This window comes from Planococcus citri, chromosome 2 (genome assembly GCF_950023065.1).
Source record: "Planococcus citri chromosome 2, ihPlaCitr1.1, whole genome shotgun sequence".
NCBI lineage: Eukaryota > Metazoa > Arthropoda > Insecta > Hemiptera > Pseudococcidae > Planococcus > Planococcus citri.
Window position 1 is genome coordinate 8107170 of NC_088678.1, and position 26812 is coordinate 8133981.

Genomic DNA, 26812 nt, shown 5'->3' on the forward strand with positions numbered 1-26812 from the left:
GGGTCCGGACAAAGTGTTCGACTTGGTACAATTTGTGTTGTGCAAAGTCCGAAATATAGTTTAATAATAAATGAATTCGAATTTTACATCCCTTTATTCCATAAATGTTGAACCAAATAAAAGGAAATTCAAAGATGACTCTAAAATACACCACCAGCAACATTTTCAGGTGCTGAAGTTTATTTGTTGATTCTTGGGAAATCTTTAAAGATTCAAATATTGCTGACTTATGCTTACTTCTCAAGAAAAAAAAAATGAAAAGATCAAATTGAGGTATTGCATAACTAAAATGCTGAAACTAGGTTTTTACTAAGTATCTATTTTCAACTTCTCGAGTCGTTTGGTGGTGGTTTTGAACAGGGCTGTTGTTACGCACAGGCAACACAGCTGCCTAGGGCAGCAAATTTTGAAGCGTTTTCATCTCGATTTTTGCGATTTTTTTTACACCTAATACTTGTAAATTGTGCATAACTTAAGTATTTAGAGTAAAATTAAAATTTAGCATAAACCCGGATTAGCCATCGATCTCTATGACCTTTTCGATCGATTTTTTCAAACTCATTTGCATCAGTTCAAATCCAAAATTTTTTTAATTTTTTAAAAAATTACTGGAGAAATCAACTATATTAACTCAGAAAATTGATAATATGGTACAAACCAAATTTCAGCCTTTCACGACAATTTGGTAAAATTTTGACTTTGAAAAATCCATAAAAAAATGAATTTGGAATCAAAGTTTTAGTGCATAGTTTTCAAATGAGTAAGGTACGAAAATTTCACGACTCGAGAAAATGAAAATAGAGAGTAAAAACTAAATTTCAGCATTTCAGTTGGTACGTCAATTTGATCTTTTAATTTTTTTTCTTTCTTTAAAAGTGAGCATATAGCAATATTTGAATCGTTAAAAATTCCCCAAAAATCAACAAAAATGAATTTCAGTACCTGAAAATTTTGCTGGTGGTGTATTTTAGAGTCATCTTTGAATTTCCTTTTATTTGGTTCAACATTTATGGAATAAAGGGATGTAAAATTCGAATACATTCATTATTAAACTATATTTCGGACTTTGCACAACACAAATTGTACCAAGTCAAACACTTTGTCCGGACCCTCCGGGCATGGTACAAACCAAGTCCAATGAAAAAATAATATTCACGCTTGGTCCGGACACTTCGGAGATGGTACAAAATTGGCTGTACCAACCCCGAATTGTACAATTTCGGACTTGGTACACAACATATATAAGTTCACAACAGCACACTTGTAAACCCATGTGTGGGTTAATCTTGCATAAGAAGTGAACCAGTAGGTTTACCAGCCTGGCTCACTTTGTAAAAGCTAAAGTTACATAACAAGTGAGCCACCCGTTTCAAACCAGTTTTGTCAATGTTAGCTACGCTCAGTAACTGTTTCTCAGAGATGTTCGCTAGATGTAGTTATAACTTTACACAGAGAAAAATGTATTGCACTTTTTACTATAAATCATAAGATTTTGGATGGACTGTGAAAATTTGACAATTCTTTCTATAAATTATAGTAATTTTTGCAGTGCTTTTTGAGAGAAATTACTTTTGCAATAAAACAGTTTTCACAAATTGCAGTTTGATTCAAAAAATTTTTAAATTTTTTTGACAAAATTTTCTCCAAAAAATGTTTATTCTTTTCCTTGATAGAGATAAATTATATATTTCAATGATTGCGCAATTAGAATTGTGATTAGTTAATTAGAACAAAAATTGAAAATGATTTTCAAAATGATTAAAAATTTTTTAAAATTGGTTCATAAGCCTGCCGCGATGCCTATATATAAAAACTGACACACCGGGAATCGTCTAGTATGAGCTCAAAACGTCGACAACTATCAAAATTTTTGACCCCGACCTTTTTATCCAAAGTTGGGCCTACCACAATAGCCATAATTTTTTACAAAAATTTGGCTAATAAAAATTCGTTCATTTTTTGAATCTTTTCGAATTTAATTTTTTTGTGAGGTGTTCATTAATCCAGAAATGCATAGTTAAATAAAATCTCCATTATTATGCGAAATATACAAAACTTTTTAACCAATCGATAGGAAATTTTAATAGCTTCAATTCATGTATTTATGAAAATTCACCCAAACTCATTTTTTCGAAAAAAACCGAGCTCATTTCATTAGTTTTCGATGCGTTTCGATAAGAATTCGCCCTGCAGTGAGATAAGAATTGGTGGTGGTATCCTATATTTGCCTAATGAAATTTTCAATAAAATATTGAGCTTATCAAAATTCGAGTGCCAAAATTTGATGCTGGCCAAAATTTTTTATTCGATAATAAACCCCATACTCATAGTGTAAAATTTACTATAGAGATCGGAAGTGGATTTTATTGTAATAAGATGTACATACGAGTGGTAAATGTTCCACAAAAATGCATATAGATGTTGTAATTAAATACTCCGTGCATGAATTTTGTCGAGCATTTTGAAAAATATTTCTTCAGGAATGCCTCTAGGTAATTGCTGAATGTGATCCACAATCGATTTATGAACTTGTTCTTCATAGGTAGCAAAAATAGATGGAAGACCGATTTCTTGATGGATTTTTTTCACAGTTTGCATGTTTTCTGGATCTGCGCTTTGGTAACATTTCTACAAAAATAAGCTAAGTACAATTTGCAATAAACACTGCACACAAAACCAAAATCATGTGACGTTCGTACCTCCAACGTTTGCTTTTGTTGAGCAGTTGCTCTTTGTAAAGCTACTACTATTGGCCAAGAGCATTTACCTTCTTTGATATCATTAAAACCAAGTTTACCGATTTCATCCGCATCTCCAAAACAGTCCAAATAATCGTCCTGAAACCGTTTTGTTTTCAGTTTACTCAAATTTAACCCTTTGGTGGTTCCCCAGGTTCCAATGTTGGGGAAACATGAATTGCTTTGAAGAGTGTTATAGAGTACTCCGTCTAATTGACCCAATCGTTAAAAAATTGAGCTTTCGAAGAAAAATCATTTTGGAAAATGAAAGTTTTGAAAAAGCTCGAAAACATCTGATTAAGTGGTAAAATGTTTTTTTTTTTTCAAAATGAAGGAAAGTTCCATACTACATCTCGTGCTTAAAATTTAAAATATGTAGTATTTTTATTATTATCTACTAATTGATTTTTCAAAAATTGAGATTTTTCTGATTTTTCTTTGTAAGCTCAATTTTTTTGTGATTCGGTCGAAGTCAGGGTACCCTATTATACTCTTTAAAGAAATTTGTTCCCCCAACATGGGAACCTAGAGGACCTCCAAAGGGTTAAGTTGATAATTAACATGCAAAATAATAGATTTTTACCTGAATTTGATAATAATGTCCCATTTCGAGAAGTATATACTTCACTTGTCTGTGTACCTCCGGGTCGTTTATACCGGCCTTGAATTACATTACAAATTATTAAATATTTCGATAATTACTTGAGTAATACTTAGTTGTAATTAAATTTCAACAACTTGTATTAGTTTTACCATATACATAGACAATGCTACTGGCAGATGAAAGGAGTAATAGGACGTCTTATATTTTGTGATGGTATTATAACGATCTATTGTGAATGTATCAAATTTTCTAGTTTCCTGGAAAGTACGACACATCAGTATTTCCGACAATTGTCCCATTGAAGTTTTAAAAATCGCCTGTAAATAAAAAAGACGCTTTTATAAGTGCTTGAATGGTAAAAAATTTGAATTGTTGTTCTATTGCAAGGTTGGTACTGAAATCCAAAATCAAAATTCGCAAAATTTTTTGTGTGTGTTTTTTTTTATTTGTTGGCCTTTGATAATCAAATTTAAAAAGAGAACAGAACATAGAGCGAAAGTTGCAGAAGAATAATTTCTATATTTCAAAGGTATAAAAAAATAATTTTCAATATTAGAAGTTTCAACGCCAAAATTTTATTCTTGTTAGTATTTTTGAATGAAATTTTGCACATTTTTTCGTTATTTTGCACTTTTTTGTACCGATATGTCCGATGCGAATCATGTAGCTATTGATTTGGGTTGTTTCTTGCATTTTTGAAGTTAATTTTTCATTATTGAAAATTTGAAAAATTCTGTTGTACAATTCAAATCTGCCCTGATGCAAAAAGTTGATTTTTATAGCCTCAACATTTAAACATTTCAACTATAGTTTTCAGAAAATTATAATATTATCAAACATAGGAATATTTTTTAGGTTCCTGATTTTATTTAAAACGGCGGCGAAATTTTTTCAATATGTTTCACTCTTAAAATTATGCACAAAAAATGGCATTGGTGGCCAATTTGTTGACAAAGTGGGGGGAGGAGGGGGATTTTTTTCATTATATTCGTTCACACATTGGTAAAATATCTCAAAAATGGAAAATTTTCATTTTTTAGGTTCCTAATGTTTAGAAAAAAAATAGCAATCCAATTTTTTGATTATGTTATTCTACATGAAAAAGACTATAACTGAGAATTTTTTCAGAATTTTTAGCTGCGGACATCGTGTTTATATTTAAATAATAAGTTTTTAAATAGATTTTTTTTTAGGTTTTCAAAAGTGGCCACACTGATTTTGACATAATTCTTTGATTATCCTCTCAAGTACTACAATTTGAAATAAAGTGCGAAATTCTATACCACGTGCACTCGCCCCTCGGTTCAGACTCCTCTTTTTGTTTGTTATTCAGATTGCGGAAGTATGAATTAAAATAGTCATATGATAGATAGTAAAACAAGCATGTAACGATAGAATAAACCTATTGAGAAAACTATCTAGTACAACATGTGGAGCAGACACTCAATCTCTTCTCAGAATTTATAGAGCTCTAATTCGCTCAAAATGTGATTATGGGTTGCCAACTTACTCATCAGCTAAACAGTCAACACTCAAATCACTAAACACTATTCACAACACAGTTCTTGGGCTAGCAACTGGAGCCCTCAGAACTACTCCTATACACTTATTATATCAGGAAGCATCTGAAATCCTCCCTTCTATACGATCAAAACTCACCCTTTCAAAATTTTTCATTCACCTTAAAACTGTTGACAGTCTCCCTCTCACCATAGACTCAAAAATTTATCCCAATCTTCCATATGCTTATGACTCATATCTCCATAAAGCCTCTTCCATTTTAACTCCATTCAGATATATCTTCTTCCACCATTCTATCCAGAAAATCCTATAAAAACTAAGAATAATAGTCTCTCATTTGATACATCATTCCTTGAACATACTCAACTAAACACTCAAATCATCAATAACTCTTATTGCTCAGTATAATGATTTCATTTTGTTTTACACTGATGGGTCAAAATCCATGGATTGTTGTGGTTGTTTGGTCGTTCATGATTGTGAGGTTTCGCGATTTCCACATCCGTGCTTATTCAGTATTCTTTCATGTGAACTATATGCTGTCCTTACATCTTTAAACATGGCAATTGAGAGCAGACCCAACAAAGATCTAAATCTAAGTACATAACATCCAATTGCCTCAGAAATCTCATCTCTCCAATGTGACATGGATGTTACCATAGCCTGGATTCCAGCCCACTCAGGAATTTTGGGAAATGAAACAGCAGACTTAGCAGCAAAGCAGTCACTAAGAATTTCAGCTGTACCAGAAATACCTGTTCCATGTTCCAGTATGTGATGTGATGGAAGCCGTATGTTCATGGTTAATTCCCAGCCAAAGCCACACATACGTACAGGCCACATCCTCCTCACCCACTCTCATCTGTTCAAAAAAGAACCCCCTCCAATATGCTCTACATGTGAAATCCAACTCACTATCTCCCACATCTTACTCACCTGTCAAGTTCATTCCAATTTAAGAAACTCACTCAGCCTCCCTAAAATTCTACCTGAAATAGCTCATAACCCTGCAGTCTTACTCTCCTTTCTCCAAAAATCCAACCTCCTTCCATTAATGCAACAGCATAAAACGACCCGTGCCTCTAGCCTTGTAGCTGTACACAGCACGGTGACCAACCATCAGGTAACAGGTAAATTCAATGATCATAAATGAAATATGTACTTTCTAATGATTTCTATCCTTACGTCTTGACAAGCCTCCAAAATGTCCAAATAGTACGGTTTATCTCTGAAATACTTTTTTAAAATCACATAAATGCCGTTTTCTACTAGAACACCATCGTTGATGGCGATATTTTTGTTTTCATGGAGCTGATACCAGCAGGGGTAACCTCTTCTCATTTCAGCTCCATCAATAATATCGTCCAATATTAAAAGAAATGCTTGAAGCTGAAAATCCAAAAATAAAAATTCATTTCAATAAGATTTGTTTCTCAAAAGCAGAATATAATTATGCGATATAAATTATACATAGATTAAAAATATCAATCAGGTTGTTGAAACAGACTTCAATATTATCACGATGTTTACCAGTCATAAAATTTGTAACAAATAGGTACGCTACCATTTATTTAAAAAATGTCCACTACCTACTCGTATAAAAGTTGAAGGGTACCCCCTCCTCCCCCCCCCAATAAGATAGGCAAAATGCCCTTAACCTCGGATTTTGATGAGACTCCCAGGATATGTTTAGTACCCTCAAAAAATAATTTTGGGCCCATAGCCCACCCCCCTCCCCACCCCCCACAGCCAGGGGGCCGAAAAACGCGTTTTTCAGGGGAAAATTTCTGCATCAGCGAGTAATTGAGATAAATTTATTCTGTAAACGAATATGTGTCATTCCGCAGGTAATGGGCCCATTTGGTAGATATTGAGTTGTGGGTGGGGGGTGGGTGAAGTAGACCTCCGGAGCAATCATATGAGCTGGATAGAAGCCCAAAAAGTGCAAAAAAACTCCAAAAATATCCATAATTGAAAATTTGAAAAGCTCAACTTTTGAGAAAATCGCCTTCAAAGTTTTTTTATTCGGAAAAAAGCTGAAATTTTGTGTAATCCCAAAACCTTTATACCTAAAATTGAAGATTATTGTTTCTGATGTCAAATATTACTACCCACCTGCAATAGCGATTTTTTTACTCAATCTTTTCATGTTTATGAACATTTTAAGCCTGAAAAACAATTTCTCGTTTAAGAAGTATTCTATTCAGGTTCGCATCTAAAAAAGCCCATATAGTCCAGTCAAATTAGCTCATATGAGAACTCAACCTGGAATAAATTGGGGGAAAATTTTTTTTAATTTCCGATCTAGTGATGTATCAACTGTCCTTCTACCGCCAAGGGGGGCGGGGCTGGAATCATTCAAAAAAGGGGGGGTTTCCTGAAAAATACATAAAGGCTATAGGCGCCTAAGAGGGGTTAAATGGTTCCCGAAAGTGTTCGAGTTGATATCGGCATGGAAGGTGGGTACGATGGAGAAACTTGCGCGTGGAAAATTTCAGATCCACATCCCCTCCCCGTTTTGGTGACCCCCCCCCCCCTTTTCTGAAATTTCAATAACACTTTTCTCAGCCCCATTTCAACCGATTTTGAAAATTTTTCTGGGAGTTATGTATATCCTTAGTAGGTACCCCCACAAAAATTTTCAACCCCCTCCCCTCATATTTACCCCTCAAAACGGCGTTTTTTTCATTTTTTATGCCTATTAACAATCAAGATTGCGAGGTACAATTTTATAAACACGTTTTTTGGATGTATTTTTGACCACCAAACATCATGTAGTTCTTTCAAAATTTTTGCTTTGGTGCGCCGTGCTGAAAAGTTGAAAAAAGGTGTCTTAGGGGGGTGGGGTGATTTTGAAATTTTGAAAAACATGAATATCAATGAGTAGGGTGTCGTTTTCTTATGATTCGATACCGCTGAGCACGAATATGACCTCAGATTTTCTGCCACACTCACCTTCCCCTCTCCAGAGCCCCTCAGCCCCCCCAATTATCACGATTTTCGAAATAAAGCTATTTCGATGACATTGGTGTCGTTTTCATAATTGATTCGATACCGCTGAGCACGAATATGACGTCAGATTTTGTTTTACACCCACACAGCTCCTCCGGACCCCTCAGTCTCACCCCTCAATTTTTAAGATTTTTAAAATAAACTTACTTTGATGATTTTCGTGTCATTTTCTTACGATTCGATACTGCTGAGCACGAATATGACTTGTATTGAGGAAGAAGTTTCAGAAGAAGAAGATGACCTCGAAATAACAGATCAATGAAAATAAACTTGCATGATAAGATTTTGCGGAAAAAATTTCAACTGTTTTGTTGGGGGAGAGGGGGTGTTATCCGATTAGACCTTATCCGATATTAACTTACATGATACGCAGAATGTTTACCTTATAAGAAAATTTTGCAGAAGTTTTTTTTCCAATTTATTTTTCAGGGGGGGCGGGGGGAGGGGGGATTCGTAAGCCCTTGCCTCCAATGGAGGCAGTTGAATGTGCGAGTGTAGCAGAAAATCTGAGGTAATATTCGTGCTCAGCAGTATCGAATCGTAAGAAAACGACACGAAAATCATCAAAGTAAGTTTATTTTAAAAATCTTAAAAATTGAGGGGTGAGACTGAGGGGTCCGGAGGAGCTGTGTGGGTGTAAAACAAAATCTGACGTCATATTCGTGCTCAGCGGTATCGAATCAATTATGAAAACGACACCAATGTCATCGAAATAACTTTATTTCGAAAATCGTGATAATTGGGGGGGGGCTGAGGGGCTCTGGAGAGGGGAAGGTGAGTGTGGCAGAAAATCTGAGGTCATATTCGTGCTCAGCGGTATCGAATCATAAGAAAACGACACCCTACTCATTGATATTCATGTTTTTCAAAATTTCAAAATCACCCCACCCCCCTAAGACACCTTTTTTCAACTTTTCAGCACGGCGCACCAAAGCAAAAATTTTGAAAGAACTACATGATATTTGATGGTCAAAAATACATCCAAAAAACGTGTTTATAAAATTGTACCTCGCAATCTTGATTGTTAAATAGGCATAAAAAATGAAAAAAACGCCGTTTTGAGGGGTAAATATGAGGGGAGGGGGTTGAAAATTTTTGTGGGGGTACCTACTAAGGATATACATAACTCCCAGAAAAATTTTCAAAATCGGTTGAGATGGGGCTGAGAAAAGTGTTATTGAAATTTCAGAAAAGGGGGGTCACCAAAACGGGGAGGGGATGTGGATCTGAAATTTTCCACGCGCAAGCTTCTCCATCGTACCCACCTTCCATGCCGATATCAACTCGAACACTTTCGGGAACCATTAAACCCCTCTTAGGCGCCTATAGCCTTTATGTATTTTTCAGGAAACCCCCCTTTTTTGAATGATTCCAGACCCGCCCCCCTTGGCGGTAGAAGGACAGTTGATACATCACTAGATCGGAAATTTGACGTAGAACACAAAACTAAAATTATTTTCGACGTAAAATCAACTGCTCGCGAGAAAATCGCGAAAAACGGTGCTGGGGGGCACAAATGTGGGTCTGAGGGGAGAAGCTCCAGGCGGATTTAGGGTGGGTTTTAGTATGTCATTTAGGACACCATCCTGAGCATTTTGGCGCAAAAAAAAATTTCCCCCCAATTTATTCCAGGCGAAATCCCTATTTGACTGTATTTATAGATGAATTAAAACGTAAAAAAGAAGAAAAATTAGTGGTTGAAATGACTTGAAAAAGAACAATCAAAGAAATTGAAATTTTAGAACTGAATAAAGTTAAATAAGTAGATGAAAAAGGAAAAAGAAAAGCTCAAAAATTTGGATGACTATTTATGTCAGATGGAAACTATTGAAAGTTATCCAAACCCCCCCCCCCTCCCATCCCCCAATAAGTGTGAACTTGATTGGAACCCAATTTTTTGTTGGAAAATGGGAGGGGGTACTGAATTAGACTTCGGATCAGCACAGTGAAGTACAGAGGGGCAGTGGCATGCCTATATGGCAGGGGGAATGAGGGGTACTACATGCATGGGACTCAATCTGCTCTATTTGTATTCATGATCCATGCTTCACTTTGATGATCTACTCTCCTCTGAGTAAACCCACAGAGGGGCATTTGACATAAGACAGATTGACCCCACTGCCAAAGGTAGTGCTTTTAATACATACTCCCTGTATTGAAAATATTTGGTAAAATGCATATCTATAAATAGAATCATGCTTATGACGTAGTGTACGTACACTACATATATGCTGTGCAAGGCTGTACCCTTCTTCTTAGCCAGGTATATGTATGTAGAAAGGGTTTGCAGCTCGTAAGATCAAAGGGTACAATGACTACACCATTATGACATTCACGATTTTAATTTTTAGATTGGAAATGTGGTCATAAATCTTCCAGTAAGTACATATACTTGGTAATTGCGCCAAAAATATCACATGATCAAGAAGAAGAAGATCTATGCCTATTTATAGCCATCTATTTTGGGGCTAAATCTTCACTTGGTCTGGGTAAAAAATATGCGTTACCTAGCTGGTTCCTTGTAGCATGTTGATGTAATTACAGGAATAGAGAATCATTATAGGAGTCTTTAGCCTAGTCTTTAAGCTGACCCACCTCGCGTGTGGTTAAAGTAATTTGTTCTTAAAATTTAATTGATCAGATGATCGATAAATAGGACTTTTTTGGTAATTTGGGATGTATCCGGACATCAACAAATTATGCAAAGTATTACGTGTGTTTCTTTTAGTTAAGTCCTGTTGATGCCTTTAGTATTAGAGAACTCCCCTGAAAGAGACAGGAAAAAGCTTACAGTGTTCCAGTAAATGGTGAGATACATTTGCTACCTATCTATTACATGTTAATCATTGTTATTTGACCAAGGTGTCATAATGGATGATTATTAATTTAGCTTTTAGACTTATTATCTTCAAATTATTCTTATTATATGCATCTGATTTTTTTTATCTACCTATCTGCAAATAAGTGGATCATTTTTTACTTGTCTGAATTTATTCATTTTCATGCTATATTGAGAAATATGCAAAATGGTGTATGCTAATGATGCTTGTAAATTGTACAAATATACATAATAAGTAAGCCAAGTGTTATTCATTATGCATCTCGTAATTAAATGTGCATAGTGCAGTTGGGAAAAATACAACCTTCTGAGCTAGCTAGGCATCGCATAATTATTCCTCGCCTAAGGAGTAATTATTATCTGAAATGGTTACAAAGTAACTCTATTCACATTCCCCCTTCAGTGATTTTTCCTTACCCCACTATATCATTTAGGTACTACAAAGGTAGGTTTACTTATTATGTTTCCAATGTACTTGGGAACTCGCATAAAAATTTAATGATTGACAGCGAAAATGAACGTTTCTGATAGTTTTGAGTTAGATACTATATGTAGGTACTTGAAAAGTACTTGTAATCCACGGAAACCTCGATTAAGAAGATGCATGGCGTAAATAGCGCTATAACGAAGCATTTTTCACAAAAAATCTAATTTCTGGGGAACCCCTCTCCCCAATGTGACCGTTAGGAGACTCCTTAGTAAGGGTGAAATCGCCATTTTGAGAAAAGCTGAGTCTGATAGGAAATTTTGCGTAGAACAATTTTTGTTCGAAAATTTTTCCTCTCGAACCCTTCATTTTGGCGATACAGCCGAAAAACCTGTATCTGCAAAGGTTAATGACCTCTTGCGGTGGTAGCGGTCATGTTGCAGGGTGCAACTTTTGATGGGTTGTTTTAGAGACCAATCTGAACAAATAATGTGAAATTCAGCTTTCCCCCAATTTTTCCGACGTTCGACTAAAAATTTTGCTAAAATGACTGTACTATTAGGTATGTACCTATGTACCTAGACGTACATCCAATATTGCATAATACTAAACAGCCGAGCGAATTAACAGAAGCAAATAGGTAAACAGTCTGTAACTATGTACTTTTTGCACCTACCATCTCAACACACCATCCGAGTACATGAGCCAGTCGTATATTGGCAGGTGTCAATTCAGCTGGAGGACAGAAGACACGGTAGGCGGTGACTACAGTTAATCCACGATTTTTCTTTCCTCCGGGAACGGTGTACTCCAATACCTAAATTTATATTACGACATTAGCGTTAATTACCGGACGATAAACGCGAAAATTTTAAAATAAAAGTGCAAGGCCTTAATAAAGCGATTTAATTTAGAGTAAAAATTATTTTGACATCCTATAAGTTTAAATCATGTTCAAAAAATGCTGGAAAAAATTCTCTACCTTAGCATACCAGTTGTTGGCATCAGGAATATCTGGATGTCTTCCAGCACTAGTTAAATCACGTACGATGTCCGGAAATACATCCATAAACTCTTTGCTTTCATCCTTCGCAACTTCTGTGCCAGTTGAAGCAACTGGTGCAATAGGTGCAGTACGAGTATAAATATTAGCAGAATTCCTGCAGGAAAATCAAGAAATAAATTAAACACGACGGAAGGTGAATTTTTATAGCTCTTTTCATAATGAACATAAATTAGGTATTTACTTACCATTTCAATGTGTCGATTGAATTTGATGAAAGCTTCGTTTTAGATTGAAATGGTAAAATAGCAAAAGATGCTGTCCGTTTGTAATTCATCAATAAATTGGAACAGATCGGTAATCCAAAGCTCGAATTTTTTAGCAACATGTAATTGAATAATGGACGCATAGGGTCGAAGTATTTGCAAACACGATGCGAAAATCACGAAATTTTTACAGCTTCCTAATTAGTGTACAAAATTATTAACACACATCTAATTCTGAAGAATTTCTAATTTCTGATTTGATTCGTAGGCCTATTGACTTTTCTATGATACGTCACAGTGAAGTCACTTGACTAACAGGCAGGGGTGCTGTGATCCCCCTATTCTTAGTAAAATTTTACCCCCCCCCCCCCATCCTTCCATAAACATTTTCCCAACTAATTGGCCAGAGATTGTTCGAACCATTTTTTAAAAACGGAAGTTGGAAACAAAAATATTGAATAGGTACCTAATTATTTATGTGTAATAGAAATTTTTCATTAATGGAGTAGATACGAGTGTTTTTAAATTTTCTTGGGTTCCTTTTTCCATTTTAGGAAAAAATCGGCCCGAGTGAAGCGAGGGCAAAAGCTTTGAAAAATTGATAATTCAAATTTTTCATTCAAAAAGTTGATTTTCATTGCTTATAGCTTCAAAATGTTCAAAAATTATGTACATTATAATATAGGTATCTATTATTTTTTAAAATATAAGTAAAAGCCTGAGTGAAACGAGAGAAAAAGCTTTTAAAAATTCACAATTCCTGAAAAGTAAAACAGCATTATTTAAGTTTTTGTAACATTTTCATTTTTTACACGTTTTTACGTCTTTTTTCAAATTCTTTGCGTCATTTTTCAACTTTTGTGAGTAATAAATTTATGCGTGCTTCGCTTAAAAGTAAGAAAATTCGATGAAATGATAAAAATTGGGACCTATGGAAGGTTCCATTCGATTCTTTAAGAGTTCCTACAACAATTTCAGGGGGAAATTTTTTTTTCATTTTTTGGTCACAAGGACCCTATCCGTATGCGCCCTCACATATGTACTTTAGCATGCAAAAATTTGTAAATGCGTGTAATATTGAAAAAATTTTGTCCCTCGAGATCATTCTCCCTTTCTTTTCTCTGGCCAAAGTTGGAGGGTAAAAAAATTGACTCATCATAGTCTAGAAAGGGGAGGGTAGGGGGTAGGGTTTGAATGAAAAATTTTGAAACAAAAATATTCCCAAAAAACGAATAATATGAAATTCATTCTGATTGCGTACACATAAATCCTCACCATCAACGCGAAATGTGCAAAACGTGTTCAATATCATAGTTGGATTCAGTTTGGGGAGGCAAAACGCCACCATGCGGGGGTGGAAATGAAAAATGTCTGCGATTTTAGAGTTCAGCACGAAATTTTATATCATTTTGATAGGTGGTCGCATCGATATTATCGGATAGGGTCACGGGTGGTTAGTTGTCAAAAAAAAAAAAAATGTTTTTTGAAGTTTCTGAAGCCATTTATGAATATTTTTTTGCGGTTTGGAGCTCATTTGAAAGCTTGATTCTTTGCGCGTGTTTTCTTTTTTTTAAAATTGAATTTTGGTTCATGTGATGAATAGTTAACTTAATGGTGGATTTAGTGAGATACTTTTTTGTGACAACTAACAACCACCCCTATTGTGTAAGTTGTCAAACACGCATTCACTATTGATAAAAAAAAAACTTACAATTCAATTTTCGAAAATTTTCAAAAAGATAACACGTGAGAAGGACTAAACTTTTAGATAAACCCAAAAACCTGAAAAAATATCCATAAACGACTCAAAAATTGACTGGTCATTCTTTGAATTTTTTTACGTAGGTAAATCGATCAATTCAACTTTTCATTCGTTTTATAGAATAAAAGGCAGACAAAAAATGATTCAATAATGCAATAAGGTAAAGTCGGGTAATTCCGATAGCAAGCCCTAGCTTTGTTGCAAAAAACATTTTGGCACAAATTATGAAGAAAGTAGGTAGTTTTAGTGCTAACCTACACCCATTAATGATCAGATGGTTCATCTGCTCTGTTTTGTCAAGTCTGTGCAGTGTTCAAAATCTGAATGCCCAAATCCTTTGTCGCAAAAAACAGTGCACTTTTGAAACTCGTTTTTATCGTTCAAAACTTGTTGAAAAATTCTGTTTAGAAGCTGATATTTGATGAATACTTACGTGTTAAAGTGTCAGTACCTCTTTTGATTTTGCTTTTATAATTATTTGTTTGGTGGCATTGAATTATTAAACATGTCGATCATTTTTCATGCTGTGGGGTAATTCCGATAGCCCCAGCAAAATTGTCCTGCAATGTTTTTTTCTCTGTTTTGATGTATTATAGTTTTAGGGGGTCGAAATTATCAAAGAAAATCCTCAAAACGGGGCATTTTTCTCTAGTTGGTCTAGTTTTCAAAAATTATGCCTCAAAAATGCATATATTTGTAAAAAAAATTAAATTTTTGTTCTAATGATTCAATTTACATGAAATAAAAACCTAAATATGCAATAAATGGTATATTTCAACATTACTGGCTCAGAATTACCCTGGGAGAATTCCTTTCCTTACAAAACTCATTATCGGAATTACCCCATTTTTTGGGTAATTCTGATAACTCAACCTTCCAAAATGTTTTTTCAATTATATGTATGTATGAAGCCTTCACACAAATCACTCTTCAATATAGTCAATGTGTAGCTGAAGGACGCAGGAATAAAGTTGTTACATCATTTTTGCCCCAAAATGTACAGGAAATCCAAAAAATGAGAAATTGCTAAAATTTTGAATTTTGCCATCGGAATTACCCCACTTTACCATAGATAATTTTCTAAAAATATTTTCCCACTTTGATGCATATTTTGGTAAACTATCTCATTGACAACTAACAATATTCCCTTTTTTGACAACTAACAACTTATCGTTTTTCATCTTTGTACCAAAAAATTTTATTCATTTCAAAATTTTTTGTAATTGAACATGTGATTACTGAATCCGTGATAAAATTTCCTTTAAATTGATGTATACTCAGCAAAGTATCAATGATAACAGTAAAAATGCATTAGTTATGGAATCGAAGTAGTGTAATAATATAAACGTATTCACAATTTTACAGTACCTGATTGAACGTTATTAGTAGGGCTGAGAAAAATATTTTATATCGTATTTTTTTGTAGTATACTTGATAAGGTATATCCAACATAGTTTTACGTTTCATAAAATTTCGAGTCGATTGAGCCCCATTTGTTAGAGAATATTTGAATATTTGGCAATATTCAGCAATTTTCACTGTTTTTGGAGAATATTTTAAGAAAACCTCACAAAGCAGGCAAAATTTTAAAACTCAAAAAAAAAAAAACGCAAAAAAATTTTTTAATCAAAAAATTGAAATTTGAAAAATGAAAAATTTGTTTTCTAAAAAATCAAAAATTATGTTAATTTTGATGGAAATGATATAATTTCTTATTCATTTATCTAAAATATCACATAATATCAACAAAATGAAAGAGGGAATGAAATTCTCTTTCAAATGATACCCATATTGTAAGGGAATTTTTTTGCATATTTCGGGTTTTTAGGGAATATTTTAACATATTTCACGTTTTTTTGGAAATATTTATAGGGAACATTTTAGCATTTTTTATATACTTATGGATTTGCTCATCCGTGAGCGGAAGATCATCTACCAATGATTTTTGGCTGAAAAAGTAATTTTTGTGATTTTTTGTATTAAAAAAAAAAAATTCTACAAATACCAATGTTTTTTGACTGAAAATGCTTCAATTCTTTACGATTAACTTATCACTTTTCAGCTGTGTCCCGAATGTCCAGATTTTTGATTGGACCCGTCCACGGCCCCCTACACCTCCCCAAAGGGGGTGACCCACCAAAAAATGGTAACATTCGTGTGACACATGAAATAGTATGTTTTCGATATCGCTAAACACGAATATAGCCATAGTTTTTTAAATCGACCTCACCCATGGCCCCCAGAACGTCTCCCAATAGGTGAAAGTCCAAAAAAATTGTTGGGGGCCGTGGATGAGGTCCAATCAGAAATGTGGCGTAATATTCGTGTTCAGCATCACCAAAAACATATTATTCCATGTGTCGTACGAACAAAACACTTTTTTGTACTTTTACTCCCCTTTGGGGAGGTGCTGGGGGCCGTGTATGAGGTTCCATCAGCATACCTCTACCGCGAGTGCACAGAAGGGTCAAAAGGGGTTAAAAATTGACAGTTTTTCGGCATTTTCTTACAAAAATTACGGTTTTTGAACTGTGCACCGGATACAATTGGCGGAAGAAGGTTCTAATGGTGATTTTCGAATTCTACAGATCAAATACTATCGAATAAGGCTCAGAGGCACTTTTTACACCCCTCCTGGACGATAGTAGAGGGGGTCAAATCAAATTTGACTCTCATCTTGCTAATGTTGAATTAATTTTAGAAATAATGTAATTAATATAAGTATACATTTGCTTACCATCGTGATAATAATGTTTGTATCGATGTTTTTCGTACCGCCGAACCCAAATTTTCAATTGTTTTTTCGATTCCAGCCACGGAAGGGGGGGCACCATATGAGGGGTGGGTCCATTTTTAACGAAAAATCGACATGTATATCAAAATGTAGGTTTTTGAGGGCGCTGATTTCAAAAATGCTATCGATTTTTTATTTGGGTCCAAACCAAGGGGATGATACTGCGTTCAAGGGGTGGGGGATGAAATTTTTCACAAAAAATCGACTTGTATATCAAAATGTAAGTTTTCGAGGATGCTGATTTCAAAAATTCTATCGATTTTTCATTTGGGTCCAAACCAAGGGGATGATACTGCGTTCAAGGGGTGGGGGATGAAATTTTTCACAAAAAATCGACTTGTATATCAAAATGTAAGTTTTCGAGGATGCTGATTTCAAAAATTCTATCGATTTTTCATTTGGGTCCAAACCAAGGGGATGATACTGCGTTCAAGGGGTGGGGGATGAAATTTTTCACAAAAAATCGACTTGTATATCAAAATGTAGGTTTTCGAAGGCGCTGATTTCAAGAATGCTATTGATTTTTTATTGGTTCCGAGAGCCAAGGAAGATTCTGAACAACCACCTTCAAAAACTTACTATAAAGATCTAGCCATGAATAAAAGTTTTGACTGGTGAAGTTGACCCATTTGACCACTATTTTTACATATCCGTTGAAAAAGTTGAAACCCCCTCTTCACTCCATGAAATAAACTCATCCCAAAAAAATCAAAATTCTTCGAGTGAATTGAAAAAATAAACGAATTTTAATTTTTTGCTATGAGTGTGATTTTTATCAACTTATTCACGGAATACGTAGAAATAAAGGTCAAATAGGTCAACTTCACCAGTCAAGACTTTTTTTTATGTTTCAGATCAAAAAATCGCATTTTTCACAAACTTTCAATTTTTTTAAATCGACTTACAACATAATGCCATCCCAATTTTTTAATATGTTCGTTCTCGAAAACCTACATTTTGATATACAAGTCGACTTTTTGTGAAAAATTTCATCCCCCACCCCTTGAACGCAGTATCATCCCCTTGGCTTGAACCCAAATGAAAAATCGATAGTATTTTTGAAATCAGCGTCCTCCAAAACTTACATTTTGATATACAAGTCGATTTTTTGTGAAAAATTTCATCCCCACCCCTTGAACGCAGTATCATCCCCTTGGATTGCACCAAAATGAAAAATCGATAGCATTTTTGAAATCAGCGCCCTCAAAAACCTACATTTTGATATACATGTCGATTTTTCGTTAAAAATGGACCCACCCCTCATATGGTGCCCCCCCTTCCGTGGCTGGAATCGAAAAAACAATTGAAAATTTGGGTTCGGCGGTACGAAAAACATCGATACAAACATTATTATCACGATGGTAAGCAATAATGTATACTATTTCTAAAATTAATTCAACATTAGCAAGATGAGAGTCAAATTTGACCCCCTCTACTATCGTCCAGGAGGGGTGTAAAAAGTGCCTCTGAGCCTTATTCGATAGTATTTGATCTGTAGAATTCGAAAATCACCATTAGAACCTTCTTCCGCCAATTGTATCCGGTGCACAGTTCAAAAACCGTAATTTTTGCAAGAAAATGCCGAAAAACTGTCAATTTTTAACCCCTTTTGACCCCTCTGTGCACTCGCGGTAGAGGTATGCGAAAGTATTGATGATCGATTCGCATTGTAATTGACCTGTAGAATCCGAAAATGACCATAAAAACGCCGATGGAAGGTCAGCGTGTCGTCTATGGTTGAAAATCTGTAATTTTGGGGTATTTCTGAGAAAAATGCAAAAACTTTACTCAGAAAATCTCAAATTTGAGGCATGCCTCTTCCTCAGATTTTGAAAGTAATGGTATTTTCGAACTCAGCGGGGTTCAATCATATGGAATTGATACCAATATCGCGCCGATAGCCCCATTTTGAAAAATTGAGGTTCGACCCCCCCCCCCAAATCACCCTCCTTCCCTTCCTATGGGACTTGGCGATGGGCTCCCGGGCTCAAAAATTTCCTTTTGGTGTCCTTGTTCATCATACCAAATTTCATAGCTTTATCATGATTTGCCGCTTACTTACAGTTTGCCACTGAACTAAATAACCTTAGAAAATAATCACACGCGGATACGAGTACTTACGACTAAAAAGGGGACACTGTCTTGCAAATGTTACATTTTATTCCATTATGTGAAAGCTACTGTGACAATCGCGCTCAAATTTTTACCATAGGTAAAGAACCCTTATGGGAACCTACATAACAAATTTAAACCATACTGGTTCATTAGTACGAGAGTAACAGCTGATCAAAGTTGAAATAGCGGAAAACCGTTCTGACTTCCCCGGCGCACCTTACATTTTGAATTATCAATTTTTCACAGCTTTTGCCCGCGCTTCGCTCGGGTCGATTTTTTCTTAGAATGGAAAAAGGAACCAAAGATAATTTAAAAACTTTCGTATCTGCTCCATTAATGAAAAATTTCTATTACACATAAATAATTAGGTACCTGTTCAATATTTTTGTTTCCAAGTTCCGTTTTTAAAAAATGGTTCGAACAATCTCTGGCGAATTAGTTGGAAAAATGTTTGTGGAAGGATAGGGGGTAAAGTTTTACTAAGAATATGGGGGGGGGGTGCTCATCAAATGTTCAGGGAGATCACAGCACCCCTGTTTGATGGGCGAGATGTTTTCTTGTAGTGAAAAGATGAAATTCTTAGAATACAGAACGTTTTCGGCTGAATTTCCAACGTAAATATGAAAAAAATTGCGCTGAATAGGTACTTCAAACGCGATATTGACATAAGTATTTTTCAAGTGACACGTTCAATTGTCTTTGTAATAGAGAGAGATGCAACATGAAAACGTCACAATGCATACGCCGTATGAACAATTTGCTCAAGACTGCTCGAAATTTTTACAATCCAAACACGTAGAACACTGCAAATACAGTGGGTGCCGGTTATTATCATGGCGGTTATTAGAATAATTCGCTTAATAGAATGGAAAGTTGTTGGGACGGAACGGTTGTACCTTTTTGCATTGAAAGAATTTCGCTTAATGTGGTATACAAAGGTGAATGAAGTCGGTTAATAGAATTGGAAATTTTTCAAAAAGCAACAAAAATCAGTAAAGATAGTCCAGGAAAATTAGATGAAAAAAAGGGTCAGTGGGAAAAGTGAGGTAGAAAGCTGAATTTTGGTATACTGGTCCATTTTTTTGTGCTGAACACGAATCCGATGAGTCCCCGGTCGTCACTGGTGAGCGTTCTCCCCTATTGTGGATCTAAGCCCCCCAAAACCAGTTTTTTGCAATTTTCTCCCCCGCATTGCATTTGTAGCGAAAAATGAGGTTAGATACAAGAATCTACGTCAAATTTCCGATCTAGTGATATATCAACTTTCCTTCTACCCCCAAGGGGGGTGGAACCACAACCATTCAAAAACGGGGGGTTCCCTGAAAAATACATAAAGGCTATAGGCGCCTAAGAGGGGTGAAATGGTCCCCGAAAGCATTCGAGTTGATATTAGCATGAAAGGTGGGTACCATAGAGAAATCTTCGCGCAAAAAATTTCAGATTCACACCCCCTCCCCTTTTTGCGGAACCCCCCTTTTTTGAAATTTTCTCAGCCCCATTTCAACAGATTTGGAAAATTTTTCTGGAAGTTATGTACATCCTTGATAGGTATCCCCACAAAAATTTTCAACCCCCTCCCCTCATATTTACCCCTCAAAATGGCGTTTTTTTTTTCATTTTTTTATGCCTATATTAACAATCAAGATTGCGAGGTACAATTTTGTAAACACGTTTTTTGGATGTATTTGTGGCCCCCAAACATCATATACTATTATTAGAAATTTTTGCTTTGGTGCGCCGTGGTGAAAACTTGGAATAATGTATCGTAGGGGTGTGCGGGGTGAGATGGGAATTTTGAAAAAAATAACTATCAATGAGTAGGGTATCGTTTTCATATGATTCGATACCGCTGAGCACGAATATGACCTCAGATTTTCTGTCACACTCACCTACCCCTCTCCAGAGCCCCTCAGCCCCCCTCAATTTTCACGATTTTCGAGATATAGTTATTTTGATGATGTTGGTGTCGTTATCATATGATTCGATACCGCTGAGCACGAATACGACCTCAGATTTTCTGCTACACTCACCGACCCCTCTCCGGAGCCCCTCAGCCCCCCCTAAATTTTTTTGAATTTTCGAAATAAAGTTATTTTGATGACATTGGTGTCGTTTTCACACGATTCGATACCGCTGAGCACGAATATAACCTCAGATTTTCTGCTACAATCACCTAGTTCTCTCCAGAGCCCCTGAGCCCCCCTCAATTTTTACGACTTTCGAGATATAGTAAGTTATTTTGATGATGTTGGTTTAATTGCTATGGAAAAATTACATAAGTTCATTGTTATTGTACATAAAATTTCTCGTAGAATAAGCTACAGCGCATGGCTCCACCCCGAGGGGGGTGGACCCTTCAATTTTTTTCCACCCAGAAAACGTAACAAATCTGTATGTGTACTGGACTGTATAGGTATGCGGAGTATATGTGGCGTATTTATTTCACAGAACGTGTTGGAATGGATACAGGAACATTGTAATATTTGACACGACACAGGACCCTTTTGTTAACAAAGAATATATTCATCGATTCACTGCAATCGAAACTGGTTTGCAGTAGTAAGGGACATAACGAAGTGGTTTTCCTGGGGGGGGGCAAAGATCCTAAGATCCCCAACTAATTTGACTGAAAATTCCCAACTTATTCGACTGAAAATTCCCATGTTGGAAGAAAAAAGAGGTATTTAAATTACAAGTAGTGAGGGGATTGTATCACGACATTTTGTAGCCAGAAAATGTAACTTTGCCGACTATAATCAAAATTTCAACGTTCTGAATAGTCTGGTATTAAAAAATTTTGAAAAGCTAGTGGTTCTGTTCTCAAAGAAATGAAAAATTTTGAATTTTTTTATAAGCTTGGAATATTTTGAGTACTTCTGGAATTTTTCTGTTTAGTTTTCATATTCTTAAAATTTCTTAAAGGAGCATTTTGAATGACCATTTCCCAACTTTCTTGTATTTCTCACAATTTCCCAACTTTTCCCAACTTTCGCGGAACACTGGGGGCCAGGCTGCACCCCCCATCCCCCCTTCGCTTCGCCCCTGGTAGTAGTGCACTTCGTCCTTTGGCTAGTTCTTTCCCTCCACCAACTACCCTCTTCTGGAGAGGGGTCGGTGAGTGTAGCAGAAAATCGGAGGTCGTATTCATGCTCAGCGGTATCGAATCATATGAAAACGACACCAATGTCATCAAAATAACTATATTTCGAAAATCGTGAAAATTGAGGGGGGCTGAGGGGCTCTGGAGAGGGGTAGGTGAGTGTGACAGAAAATCTGAGGTCATATTCGTGCTCAGCGGTATCGAATCATATGAAAACGATACCCTACTCATTGATAGTTATTTTTTTCAAAATTCCCATTTCACCCCCCACCCCCCTACGATACATTATTCCAAGTTTTCACCACGGCGCACCAAAGCAAAAATTTCTAATAATAGTATATGATGTTTGGGGGCCACAAATACATCCAAAAAACGTGTTTACAAAATTGTACCTCGCAATCTTGATTGTTAATAGGCATAAAAAAATGAAAAAAAAAACGCCATTTTGAGGGGTAAATATGAGGGGAGGGGGTTGAAAATTTTTGTGGGGATACCTATCAAGGATGTACATAACTTCCAGAAAAATTTTCAAAATCGGTTGAAATGGGGCTGAGAAAAGTGTTACCGAAATTTCAAAAAAGGGGGGTTCCGCAAAAAGGGGAGGGGTGTGAATCTGAAATTTTTTGCGCGAAGGTTTCTCTATGGTACCCACCTTTCATGCTAATATCAACTCGAATGCTTTCGGGGACCATTTCACCCCTCTTAGGCGCCTATAGCCTTTATGTATTTTTCAGGGAACCCCCCGTTTTTGAATGGTTGTGGTTCCACCCCCCTTGGGGGTAGAAGGAAAGTTGATATATCACTAGATCGGAAATTTGACGTAGATTCTTGTATCTAACCTCATTTTTCGCTACAAATGCAATGCGGGGGAGAAAATTGCAAAAAACTGGTTTTGGGGGGCTTAGATCCACAATAGGGGAGAACGCTCACCATTGACCACCGGGGACTCATCAGATTCGTGTTCAGCACAAAAAAATGGACCAGTATACCAAAATTCAGCTTTCTACCTCACTTTTCCCAATGGAATGCTATTTTTCCTGGACTAAGATGTCGAAAAAAAAACCAAAAAGTCTCGTTTTTTAATCGAAAAATTGGAAAAAATCTCTCATTTTCAACGAAGATTGCAAAAAAGTAACTAATTTCCTGCCAATTATTGCAAAAAAAAATCTTGTTTTTTGCTAAGATTGTCAAAATTTTCGGCTTTTTGTAAAAAGTTCCAACAAAGCCCACTTTTTTCCAAAAATTGTTCAAGGATCTAGCATTTTGCCAAAAATTATTAAAAAAATCCATCTTTTTAGTTTTTTTTTTTTTTAATTTGAAAGTACATAGGTAGCCAAAAATTGAAAAAAATATCGTTGTTTTACCTAAAAAATGCAAAAAAATTCTCACGTTTCGAAAAAAAATTGCGAAAAAGTGTCATTATATGTACTTTGCCAATAATTCCCAAAATTGCCACATTTTTGCTTTTTAAAAAAATTTTCACAAATTATCAAAAGCCTCGCTTATTTTCCCGAAATTGCTGAAAAGTATGATTTTTTGCCAATAAAAATCATCTTTTTTAATTTTCCGTTTATTGAAATAATTCGGTTAATAGAATAGCGACCACTCGGTCCCAACCTGATCACATTTACCGGCGCCTACTGTAGTCCCAAAAAATTTTCTCTTTAAAGGATTCGAATTTTAATACCTAGCTCGAATTACATTTTTAACCGAAAATAAAACGTAAAATTATGTACCTAGGTAAAACCTTTTTACACTTAAACTAAAGCTAAAATTGTCCGAAAAGTCAAGCTAGGCCTTACATTTCAAACCTACGAGTATATTAAAACACAAATTAATAAATATATTCACGGGGGTCTTACTTAGTCAGAGAGTAAGAATCGTCGCCGGTCTAACCTCGGAACTTCCTTCTTCGTAGTTAGGAAAAACTTTTGATTTGTAGGTCCGTGAATGCTATAATTACGCGGAAAGACTCACAAAACCTTAAAGTTTTTAATCACTCGATAGGTACTCAATTAGTTATTTTATGGCGAAAACGTCTAGCTTGAAGTTTATTACCTACCTGAAGTACCTCTTGTCTACATACCACTGCACACTATCGTTTATGGATTCAAATATGTAACTGAAAACACGTCAGATTCAACTTTGTAAGTAGGTACTAAGTACTTAGTTATACTTTGTATTTACAGGGTGCCCAGAAATATCGAGTACCCCTAAAAAAGTTTTCTTCCATCATATGGATCTATTTCACGTTGCCAACCTATATTTTTAATGAAAAACTTTTTTAGGGGTACTCGATATTTCTGGGCACCCTGTACATTGTAAGGATTAGTTTTTAAAATCGACACTAGGTAAGCGCTAGTGTCGCGTTTACGATTTACGTTGCATATACGTAAATGTAGTAGATTGAGGCTTGCAGGCTGAAACTGAAAGTGGAGGTTTGATTGAGAGGGGGAAACGTTTCTCGTGTCGTGTGAATTAATACGTACGATTTTTTTTTATTGACGACGGGTGTTCAGTAAAGCCTTCAAATTTGGGGTATTTTGAAAAATGAAAATATGCGAGTGTGACATGTCGATTGTAATGTTTTCTACAACACTAAATCCAAAAATGGGGTTATTTTTCGTGCATAAAATCCTTAAATTAGGTTTATATTTACGTAAATCGGAAACATGATTCTGAAATTCTATTTGATAGTAAATGGAATGAACGATACATCGTTCATGGGGGTTTCAACCATGCCGATTTTGAAAATCGATTCATTTATTCGATAAGACCCAAACGAAGCCCTTAGATTTCGAATTTTTATGAAAATACATTTGAAAATATAATTATGTTGAAATCGTAAATGATTCTTAAGACATCTCTTTTATTATGTTTTCGCGTATGATCAGGTACCTATACAACTAACAAGGGAACCTCTAGATGTGTCCGCCTCCGATTTGAACGGGATCGCGATTTTTGGAAAGAGCATGTTCTAAAACCCCGAATACAAATTATCAGCTGCCCAAGTTCATTTTTCGAATTTTGGCGAATTTTTGAAAATTCAAAATTGACTGTTTTTGGCAATTAAAAAAAAAAAGAAGTAAGTACGTACTTGATCATTGAAAATGGCAAAAATAAGTGCGAAAACTAACAATAATCACTCAAATCCAAATTTCACCATTTCCAGCCATTCTGGAGCCTCCAGCGCGATTTTTCAATTCCTCCAGAATTTTGAATTTGCTCCAGAAGGCGTGAATATGAAGTTATGCAGCTAAAAATCGAGTTGTGTGTTATACTCGATCTGTTTAATAATACAGTCAAATAGGGATTTCGCCTGGAATAAATTGGGGGAAAATTTTTTTTGCGCCAAAATGCTCAGGATGGTGTCCTAAATGACATACTAAAACCCACCCTTAATCCGCCTGGAGCTTCTCCCCCCCCCCAGACCCACATTTGTGCCCCCCAGCACCGTTTTTTGCGATTTTCTCGCGAGCAGTTGATTTTACGTCGAAAATAATTTTATTTTTGTGTTCTACGTCAAATTTCCGATCTAGTGATATATCAACTGTCCTTCTACCGCCAAGGGGGGCGGGGCTGGAATCATTCAAAAAAGGGGGGTTTCCTGAAAAATACATAAAGGCTATAGGCGCCCAAGAGGGGTTAAATGGTTCCCGAAAGTGTTCGAGTTGATATCGGCATGGAAGGTGGGTACGATGGAGAAACTTGCGCGTGGAAAATTTCAGATCCACATCCCCTCCCCGTTTTGGTGACCCCCCCCCCTTTTCTGAAATTTCAATAACACTTTTCTCAGCCCCATTTTACCCGATTTTGAAAATTTTTCTGGGAGTTATGTATATCCTTAGTAGGTACCCCCACAAAAATTTTCAACCCCCTCCCCTCATACTTACCCCTCTAAACGGCGTTTTTTTCATTTTTTATGCCTATTAACAATCAAGATTGCGAGGTACAATTTTATAAACACGTTTTTTGGATGTATTTTTGACCACCAAACATCATGTAGTTCTTTCAAAATTTTTGCTTTGGTGCGCCGTGCTGAAAAGTTGAAAAAATGTGTCTTAGGGGGTTGGGGGTGATTTTGAAATTTTGAGAAACATGAATATCAATGAGTAGGGTGTCGTTTTCTTATGATTCAATACCACTGAGCACGAATGTGACCTCAGATTTTCTGCTACACTCACCTACCTCTCTCCAGAGCCCCTCAGCCCCCTCAATTATGACGATTTTCGAAATAGAGGTATTTCGATGACATTGGTGTCGTTTCCATATGATTCGATACCGCTGAGCACGAATATGATGTCAGATTTTGTTTTACACCCACACAGCCTCTCCGGACCCCTCAGGCTCACCCCTCAATTTTTAAGATTTTTAAAATAAACTTACTTTGATGATTTTCGTGTCGTTTTCTTACGATTCGATACTGCTGAGCACGAACATGACGTTTGATTTTGTTTTACACCCACACAGCCCCTCCGGACCCCTCAATTTTTAAGATTTTCAAAATAAACTTACTTTGATGATTTTCGTGTCGTTTTCTTACGATTCGATCCTGCTGAGCACGATTTTTTTCCAATTTATTTTTCTTGGGCGGGGGGGGGGTTAATTGGCCAGCCCTAGCATCCAACGGA

At 35.9% G+C, this 26812-nt stretch overlaps 1 protein-coding gene across 1 annotated transcript; it reads right to left on the reverse strand.

The window, feature by feature from the left end:
- Positions 1–2346: 2346 nt before the first annotated feature.
- LOC135834465 (farnesyl pyrophosphate synthase-like) lies at positions 2347–24308 on the reverse strand. The gene is made up of 9 exons (XM_065348346.1): positions 24044–24308; positions 12393–12607; positions 12124–12301; positions 11818–11958; positions 6049–6252; positions 3492–3659; positions 3322–3399; positions 2700–2837; positions 2347–2628 (listed from the first exon to the last, which is right to left on the reverse strand). Exons 2-9 carry the CDS (start codon positions 12551–12553, stop codon positions 2428–2430), a joined length of 1269 nt encoding a protein of 422 aa, XP_065204418.1. The 5' UTR covers positions 12554–12607; positions 24044–24308; the 3' UTR covers positions 2347–2427.
- Between the last annotated feature and the right edge of the window lie 2504 nt (positions 24309–26812).

Excerpts from the sequence above, each read along its gene's own strand:
- LOC135834465 (XM_065348346.1), bottom strand. The coding sequence starts at position 12,553 with ATGCGTCCATTATTCAATTACATGTTGCTAAAAAATTCGAGCTTTGGA. Across the intron at positions 12,302-12,392 it reads TCAATCGACACATTGAAATG|GAATTCTGCTAATATTTATA; the intron begins GTAAGTAAATAC and ends ATTTTCCTGCAG. Across the intron at positions 6,253-11,817 it reads TCGGATGGTGTGTTGAGATG|CTTCAAGCATTTCTTTTAAT; the intron begins GTAGGTGCAAAA and ends TTGGATTTTCAG.